Source organism: Trachurus japonicus, chromosome 14 (genome assembly GCF_045865225.1).
Source record: "Trachurus japonicus isolate A0001 chromosome 14, Traja_1.0".
Classification (NCBI taxonomy): Eukaryota; Metazoa; Chordata; class Actinopteri; order Carangiformes; family Carangidae; genus Trachurus; species Trachurus japonicus.
In genome coordinates this window covers 9547807-9557743 of record NC_140920.1, presented here as the reverse complement: position 1 = coordinate 9557743, position 9937 = coordinate 9547807, and the positions used below count along the sequence as shown (strand labels likewise).

General features: G+C 43.7%; 1 protein-coding gene across 1 annotated transcript; it reads right to left on the bottom strand.

The window, feature by feature from the left end:
- Positions 1-2483: 2483 nt before the first annotated feature.
- On the bottom strand, positions 2484-3821 carry LOC146974234 (uncharacterized). Its single transcript, XM_085798880.1, has one exon. The coding sequence runs from the start codon at positions 3819-3821 to the stop codon at positions 2484-2486; it is 1338 nt and encodes a 445-aa protein (XP_085655006.1).
- Positions 3822-9937: the final 6116 nt, after the last annotated feature.

Below are 9937 nucleotides of genomic sequence, written 5' to 3'. Positions count from 1 at the left end.
TTACAAGTTAGTCAACCAACCCTAACAATTGTTGATGGAAATTCGTCTGTTTCGACAAAATCACTTTGCAATAGCCTGAAAACAATTAGCGGTAAATTGTTGCCCGAGGATTAAAAATTACAAGAGTGTGTAGCTCTAATATAATACATCCATGGTGTAGCTACACCACCATCATGATTCATTGGTGTGGGCTACATAGCCGACCAGCTCCATTTAGCTTACCTGTTAGCTACGTTAGCTCCTCCAGCTGGACAGCAGCATTCCTGTTGTCATGGTTTAGCCAGGTTTCCATGACAACGTAAAAAAAAGACATGTCGTCACTACGTTCAGACCATAGACCATTGATCTAATACATCCAAGCCAACCAAGACTTGATTGAAAACAGAGAAAAAAAATAGCTAACTTGTGCGGATTAGCGATGATTAGCACGTAGCTTGGGGTAGACACCTGGCTTGCCCCACTTTGCGTGATCTGTGCCTGCGGTAACGCCTCCACGGTGGTGCTCCAGGTGCAGCCAAGGTCTTTCCTGGTCCTTCACAGCATAGAAACCAAAATTATGTTCAACAGAACCTGTTCGTGTGACAGGTGTATGTGCTAGCCTATAACTTATAGCACATACACATGTTACACTGTTGTTCCACGTGCACACAAATACACTGCATTTTCACTGAGAGAGAGGCCGCCACAAAAGTCGGTAGGCCTAGCGCCTCCATGTCCAACATTGAATTAGAATCACAGCTAGCCTGACAATATCATTGTCTAGTCTGGCAACGACCGGTAGATTGGCTCAATCCAGGGGGCGGGATGAAGGCTGTCTTTCAAACTGCCTCTGCACGCAATAGGGTAGCGCTACGACCAATAACAGCAAAGAGCAGGATGACGTTAGCCTGACAAGCCAATTAAAATGTATGTCGTCATCGCGTTAAGCCCGCCCAACGACTCTCTAAACAGATAGAGCGCTGTGATTGGTAAACACAAACGGTGTTCGAGACTCAAAAAGTTCCTATGGCTCGTTTCTAGACCCACCTACGGCTAGGGTGCGTCTAGATTTCTAGGCTAAATCACAGCACCATTTTCAAGACAATACATTATCTAGGATCCAGTGCATGTAAAAAAACAACATTTCAACAACATGCCCACTTAAAGCAGAAGTAAGTGATATATTTGTGTTAATATAAGTCTTAAATAGTTATATCTTCCGACAGCAATCACTTACATAGAGTATTTGGACTGAAACACGGGTCTCTCAGTCCCTCTGCTCTGCTCTGAGCCGAAGAGAAAACATTTATCGTATCCTACAGTTTTTATCCAATGAGGAGAGAGAACGGCATGCAGGGCTGTGTGTGCAGCCAAGGAACGCCGTGAATGTGGCGACGTAGGGACAAGGACTGTTATGGTGGGTTCAAGGAAACTCGTATTTTTCCGACCGTGAAGTGGTACCAGTTCGATCTGGTACGAGTTCACCAGTCGGAAGTTACGAGTGGCCGTTATAGTGACTTTCACCGGTAAAACAGGTCGGAAAAACACGAGTGGGTTGCCTGGAACGCTACAAAGTCGTAAGTTGTGACTTGAAGCTGTAATTTACGATTTCAAAAGCCTGCCTGGAACGCAGCATTAGCGAAAACGACCGGACCACTTACTTCTGCTTTAAATAATCCGCTCATAATCGCTTCATTAGTGTGCATGTAAATGCACTCATTGTGTTAACAGAAAACACAACAATCATAACTGTTCATCTGTTTAATGGCTTGAAATGGCTCTGTTTAATGGCTGTTTAATGGCTATGATCCTGACACACACATGTTCACGTTTGGCAACTACGTGGTTGCCAAACGTGGACAGATGTATACACTGGGCACATCGATGAGCCTGAAGCGGTCAGTTTGGGGAAATTAGCAGCCTTGAAGACCGCCCCACCCCTCACTCCTCCTCACCTCCGCCCTCTTGTCCAAAGGTTTGTCCCCTGTGGACAGAAATTAAAACCAAGAAATACTGAAAAGCTGATGGTCGTGCTGGTTTAATCAGTGTTATGTTATCTAGTAAGTAAATAATGGCTGCCCCTTCTCTATCTTGTAACTTGAAACTCATTCTTGGAACCTGCAAAGATAGAAAATGCTGTTAAGCTAGCTAATGTTAGAGAACCCGATACTGGTCTCCTTCAAGATGAATGCTTTAGGGGGTGCATGGGCAGAAAGTGTTGGTGGTGTGGCCTGGTGAAAACTCTTCTGGCTCTTGAGAATCTGGCAGCTAGGAACTTCTGCAGCCTACACTTGTTCTTGTGGAGCACTTATGTAACTCTTCAAATGTCTTTGAGAATGGCCTTTTGGATTTTTTTGATCTTGTCCTTTTTTTTTTCTTGATAAAAGAAGTGGGTGAACCGGAACTTTGAAAGCTTTGTTTTGTTGCTCTTTACCAGATGCAACAGTTGTATCATTGATGGTTCCTTCCTGTTCAGGTCTTGCGTTTTTTTCTCGCTCAGCTTCTCATGGGTTAGCGATCTTTCCATGCACACGGAAGCGGTAAAGACACGTGTATTTGACATTTCCCCAGTTACTGAGGACCCGCAACTCCACAGCTGTGTAAACCTCGTCACTGGGATTCGGAAGATAAAACGTCTGTGTCGGCTCACCGTGCTCATCATAGGTGCACATCCCCAGCAGCGTTCCTCTTTCTGAGATGTTTTTCATTCCATAGATTTCAAAGTCTTTGGGTGCCGAGTTGATGTTGCCACTGGGGGAGTTGTAGCGTGGCAGGTGGTCCAGCGTCACGTGAGTTATCATTATGGGGTGAGACAGAGAGATGGCGAGGGTCCCTTGGGCACCGTTAAACGGCCAACATTGACCTGACAACACTGGGTTACCCTGGATAACGGTGCTTGGGCTTTCAGTTACAGACAACAAGGTGAAGCCGAACAGGGTCACATATAGTCGGGGGATACGATATGTCTCCGAACACCTGGTCCTGATCACACTGGCACCTTGAGTCACCAGGGCGAAGTCAACCATTTTGTCCGCCATGGGATGTCCAAACTCTGTGATGCTGCTGAGCCTGATCGCATCGGCCTCCTTGATGTGATCGGTGAGCCATTTCTTCATGGCCTGCAGCAGCTCTGGGGTCAGCTGGTTGTGGACAGGGGCAGTGCTGGGATCAGGACGCACGGCTGGTGAAGACTTCAGTTGGATGGCGGCTGACAGCTCCTGGACCAGACTAGCATGCCTGGTCTCCAAAGCCTGGAGGATGGCAGCAGAGCATAAGTCTACAGTTGGGTCCACCACAGGTTCGTCATGCATGGGTTGTGCAGGAGCAGAGAAAGGGACAACAGGTTCAATCTTGAGTTGTCCCTGTGTCGGGGTCGAGGTCAACAAGGGGAGAAAGAACCAAACAGATGGAAAAAGTAGGATGAAGAGGAGGAGATAGGCCTTCTTCATGCGACTGCTTCTCCTCAACCCAACACCATTAGCTAAAGTTGTCTTTACTTCTGATTTTGCTGCCTTGGCTTTCTTCTGACTCTGGCTTGATGATGGGGTCAGGGCAGGCTGAGGGGTGACTCTGTGCGAGACAAAAGGTACTGTCCTCATGATGGGCTGAGACTGGGTCCTTAAGGGACGACTCAGAAAGCCATCAGATTGGCTTTCAGTGACGGGTGTGTCCATGCTGGATGAACTAGCATTCCTGTTGACTCTTCTGGAGGTATGGGAAGGCTTGCGGGTCCTCGTCTTGAAAACCTTGTAAGGGTTCTCACGGTAGGAAATGTTTGGGTCAAGTTCTTCATCCGGGTTGTAATATCCAACACGCAATAGACGAGAACTCCTACGATGCATGACTTGCTGTGAGGAAACAATAATCTCCTCTTCGGTCTGCACAACCACGGACAAACTGTGCTGTTAAAAGAGACGTCTTGTCAGAAAAACACAAAGACAAAAACAGCACCTTAATTACGTATGAATTCTCATAAATTAAGTGTGTAGGTTGATGGCACACCTGTAGGAATGAGATTCTGAGACAGAGGGATGATCGTTGTGACTGTAAATGTCACAAGTCTTGCACTTTATGAACATCAAAGGCGATGACATCAGAGTCAATGTCATCAAACTATGACATCATAATATGATTGACCCATGGCATCAGAGTTTATGACATCATCAATATTGGAATGATGTCATCATCATATTGGAATTATGGGTGTATTCACACCTGCAGTGTTAGTGCGCACTAAATCTGGTGCGCACTAAATTTGGTCCAGTTTGGGTCAGTGTGAAAGCAAATCGCACTCTAATGCGCACCAAAACTAGTGCGGCCTGAGGAGGTGGTCTCGGTTCGGCTCCAGCCGAACTCTGGTGCGCACTAGTTTAGGTGTGAAAGCAACCGCACTCTGGTGCGAGCCAACTGCCAGGCGAACTCAACAAGTTTGAGCTAAACGGGCTCCCGTAGTCACTGACAACGGGTTAACGCAGCGGGGAGACCGCCCGGTGCTCCGGTCCTACGGAGCTCTGTCCCCACAAACGAAGCAGCAGCAGCAGCAGCAGCAGCAGCAGCAGCAGCAGCGGGGCAGCCGGTCGGTGCGTGTCCGCTGAGTCGCTCAGACACCGGACAGGTCGGCGGGTCTGTCCCTCGGGTCCGCGGAGCAGCTGATTACCGAGCAGCGGAGGTCCGCCCGTGTTTAACGTTTAACCGGGAACTGACGGGACCGAGCTGGCTGAACGCAACCGGAAACCAGCCGGAAGTACCAAACAGAGTTATACATGCAAACAATATAGAAATAAATGACCAGAGCTACTAACAACCGGCCCTACTGGAGTCTCCATCATGAAAGTTTTATCAATCAGCGCTTCCAGATTTCAGCCGGTAGTCATGGAGACGTGACGTTCTCCAAGTTTGGTCCCGAGTGACAAAAAGCAGGTGTGAACGCAACCGCACTAACTGAAAAATGAAACAATGTATCATTTTAACATTTGGTGCGCACCAGGGTGCGCACTAAACAGGTGTGAATACAACCTATGTCACATGGGTGAATCCAAGTTTTTTACATATTTGAGCATTTTATAAAAAAGTAACGTAAAAGTTACTTTTCCTTGTAATTAGTTACTTTTAAAAAAAAAAGTAACATGCCCAACACTGTTTCTCGGCCACATTTCGTTTCTTATTTGACAAAAAACATTTCTTAGTATTCTTAGATCAAATTCTCCAAGCCCTGCCTATTTTTTTTGCCACTGTCATAATGCTCTGCAACTGTAGTTCAATAATCTTCTGTTTGGACTGCAATGAACTGTCGACCTGAAAGCACTTTGACAACTTGCCCCACATGTATTGCAGGGTAGATTTGGTACAGGATAGGCTTTAGTTATCAAAATACACCTTTTCTTCTGGCTCTATGTCAACCGCAAAATGACTTCAGAACAGCTAGAGGCACAATCAACTCTTTAATTTTGTGGCAGGACCTTCTGGTTTTGGGGATAGTGTGACAACTTACCCATGTGATGAAATGGCCCCGGTCTCTCCTGCAGTGTTTTCTCAGAAATGTAGAGAAATATGTATACATTTAAGCACCCATGCACTTATGTACTGTCATTTACGAAATAGGCTAACAGTACTTTCCACCAATGAACGCATACCATGCACCACAACTGTTGCCTTGGTGCTTCAAGTGTTAGCTTTACAGCCGTTGCCATAACTCCACATGGCATCCAATCAGGTGTTTGTCAGAGGGCTCCACACCAGCACACCAGCAGGCTGACACCATCCACAGCATGAGGCCTTTTCCAAATGGTGTTACTGCCACTGGCGATGAAGCCTGATAATTGCAGTGTGAGGCTCCACTGCAGCAAGCTCTGCAGCGCTTTTGTGGAGAGAGGAAATGAATGTAGCAGAGAGTTCCAACTTTGAATCAGGGACCTCAGAGTAACAACATTTCAACATCAGGAAGATTGATAAGTTTTAAAAGTAAAAAAAAAAAAAAAATTTTTTTAGACAAATCTGGAAAGCACTGGTTTAGACCCTATGTGGCTCTATTGACCTGAAGGGAATGAACATGCTACATAATCAGTCAGTTCAATTCACATTTTTAAAAAGTGCTTCATTGGGACATACATATTTCATTTCAACAGTAGAGCTGGTGCCATATTGTCTTTCTTTTTTATTATTATTATCAGCAAGCCCATTAGAAAGATGGCTACAGGGCTCTCTGCTGTTAAGAGAATGAAAATGCTGAGCTGTCTCAGAGTAAAGCACACAGACCCTATGGATTGTAATGAAAGCATTTTTCACCCAGTGCAATGGGTTTGGCTCTTTTCTGTGCTTCTGTTTTTTCTATTTTCTTCTATTTTTTGCCCACAGGCTGGTTCTATAGCACCAAGAGACCAAATCTCATTGAACAAATTTATAACAATCAAAACCTGAAGCCATCATAACCAAGTGCAACTAACCTTGCAACTTTCACTGTTTACTGTATTTTTCCTTCTGACATCTGTCAAAACAGGATGAGAGCAAAAGTAGCGAGGGAAAAATAGATGTGATGTGTTTGTTTGAGTCCGTCAGACATTTGTCAGCATCTCACAAACTAAGACAAAGCTTCTCATGTGTGTGTCTAAAACTCCAATCTGTAACTTCACTTACTGCAGTTGTAGTTATGTAATGCTGAGAGCACAAATCATAATGTGAGGGAAGGAGTTTGATAATTCAATCGTTATTAATTTAAAGGAATGACATTAATTTGTACAATAAATCATCAAAATGTAGAAAACATCTCTTTCACCTAAAAGTACAGCTTCCTAAAGCAGCAGCAGAGCTCCTTCGTAGGTATTGGATTTTCCAGGGTGGGATGCAGTTGGGAGTGCAGCTCTCTTTAAATGTTTTTATTGATTAGCAGAGGACAACCGTATCTTTGCGTGTGCATGAGCGTGTGAAGAGTCATTAATCAGGCTGAGTTACTCTAAATCAGTCACATTTTAATCAGAGTGCTCAGCTGCTCAGAGATTCAGCAGAGCCAGTGTCCCCCAGGATCCACGTTTTGGGACTAATTGATCACCAGTTAGTCTGAGAATTGATTTACTTGGATTGTCCATAGACACAGCATCTCATCAGCTACTTGAATCAAAGCCGAACTCCTTAGCAGTGCACAGAGTAAGCGTGAGTGCAGACCTCACGTCATTATTATAGAATTTAATAAATAAGTGAGGCTAATTTATCATGTTGTTATATCTCCCACATGATAAATGTTGATACACAGCCCCTGAGATTATTCTTTCATAACTTTTTCATTCATATGTTTAACAAGAGTCATATTCTCTGTAATAGATCTTAACTATGTAACCAATGTAAACTTCATTCATTTTTGCTTGTTGTAGCTATGAGTGAAGGCTGTGAGGCTGCAGCATTGCAATGAGGAGCAAATGCAGGGAATGCATTCATGGCATTCTGTATTCTCAGTTTCCACTGTAAAAAATAAAAAATGTGTAAGATTATTTTTAGTCTATTTTGGTTTTAAGTCTCTGAGCCCATTGCTTGTCAAAGTACACAAAGGAATGATTTTTTTTATTTTTTTTTTTTTTTTTGGCATATTTTCCATTAGAAAAGCATTATTCTTTTTAAAGCTGCTCTGGGTCTTTTTGTTCAATGCTTCAAAGAGGAGAAAGGCTCCAGAATTGACAGGACACATTATCATAAACAGCTATTTTGTATGTTTCCATACCTCCCAACAGGTTAAAGATTCTGTTGCACTACAAACATAAATGTACTTAAAATGCCTGAACGTCATACAGGATTATACTGTTTATGTTTTCCTTAATCCGCTGTTGGTCTACAGAGGGATAACGGAGGTCTAGATTTCTTTGTGACTAATACTTTATCCCCTAGAAGTGTTACCTATAATCCATATTTCTATAATAACAATAGATCAGCTAAATGTGTGACGACTATGAAAGATAACACTCACGGAGAAACTCACTAGATATTTAGTGTCTTGCAGCCAGTTGTTTCGGTTTATTTATTTTTTTAAATCTGCCCTCAGAACTACAAGAGCCAGCCTGAACAAGGTAATAAGACTGGCGAAAAAAGGCTTATGATCAAAAAATCCAAGACAAATCCAAGGCGTGTGGCAAAGTATAGAATCTGTTACAGACTACAGGTCTCCTGCGATGACAACATTGTATTCCTGGATGAGCTTTATAATTACTTTGGTCTGTTTGAGGAACTAAAGACCGCACTGGCAGCAAAAACCACTCCAAGGCATGATGAGCAGGTGCGATGCCTGGACCTAGGAAGTGTCCGCCGAGCCTTTAGGAGAATCAATCCTAGAAAGGCAGAGGCCCTGACCAGATACTAGGACATGTGCTGAAGGGCTGTGCAGAACAACTGACACAAATCCTCACGGATATATTCAACCTCTCTCTGTCAAGCCGCTCTAAGTCCTCAGCAATCATCCCAGTACCAGAAAGGCCCACAGTTTACTCCCTGAACGACTATCGACCTGTCGCGCTCACATCCATAATCTCAAAGTGTTTCGGGAGGCTTGTCAAAGACCATGTAGTTTCTCTTCTTTCCCCGTCACTTGATCCTCTCCAATTCGTATATCAATCGAACCGTTCTACCGAGGATGCTCCATCCTCTGCTCTCCACCCGACACTGGATCACCTAGAGAAGAAAAATGCACAGGTCTGGATGCTCTTCGCCGACTTTAGCAGCTTTAACACAATAATCCCAAACTGGGCCCACTCGGACTGAACTACCCCCTGCAAAACTGCATACTGGAATTTCTGCCCCCCTTTCTCTATGACTCAAGACTGCTGGACAAAGTTCAGTAATAACCATATTATTAAATATGCAGATGACACAAAAGTTCAACAACAGCCTCATCCAGAACAACAATAGGACTACCGGGAGGAGGTGAAACTTTTCAGAGTGGTGCACTACCAACAACCTAATTCTGAAAGTGGAAAAAACCAAATAACTGGTGACTGACTTGAGAAGAAACCGGCCCATGCACACCCCAATTTACATCATGGACACTCCTGTGGAGATTGTGCAGCATATAAGATTCCTGGGGTCGCAAGTGACTGAAAACTTGTTCTGGTCTCTGCATACCTCCACCATTGCCAAAAGAGCTCACCAGCACCTGCACGTTTTTATGGAGGCTAAAAAGGGTTCATCAAGTCTATCCATCTATCTCGGCACCTTCACTGAGATTTTTGGTTCAATGCTATATATTTCATGCTTCTGTTCATGTCAGAATAATGCATTCATTTCAAGTGGACCAATCCATTCACACAAAGACTCAAACAACAAAAGTTGTTGAGCAAAAAAAGTAGACGACACAAACACACAGTCAGACTGGATTATTTTGTGGTACATAGCACACAGTTGCCCCATGTCAACTTAAACCCTGTCCCTGCAGTTCATAAAAGGTGACCATCTGTTCATGTTTACGCTGTCACCATGTGGCCACAAAATACATTTGTGGGGTTTTGTAAAGAGTTGCATTAGTGTGAGGACTTTATTATAATAATATGACTAAGTTCAAGTGTCTTTTGTGCTGCATTGACTGAAAATATTGAACAATGTTCATCCATGAAGTAAGGATAAAAAATGTGAATAAAATCACATAATAATATCACACTGAAGTGGCATTACAATTATTGTTATCTTCTTGATTGTAGTAAAAGAAGACAAATATTTTTTCAATATAAGGTCCACTCTGGAATCAGGAAGTAGCAGGCTTTATCGGAAACATATACCACTTACAGTATATTGGATTTTCACAGACATGTATCCATAGAGTGCATACTATGTATGTGAGTGGGAATGAACCCAGTGCTCTGCAGCTGGTGAACATATTGGCTTTTGCAGGGATCAAAACTGCAAACTCTTTCTAAACTCCAGATCTACTCAGGCTCCGAGTCCTGAAGACGTATCGACAATCTGACAAAGTGAGCACTCAGCTGTG

Coding starts and splice junctions, on each gene's coding strand:
- LOC146974234 (XM_085798880.1), bottom strand. CDS start 3,821: ATGCATCGTAGGAGTTCTCGTCTATTGCGTGTTGGATATTACAACCCG.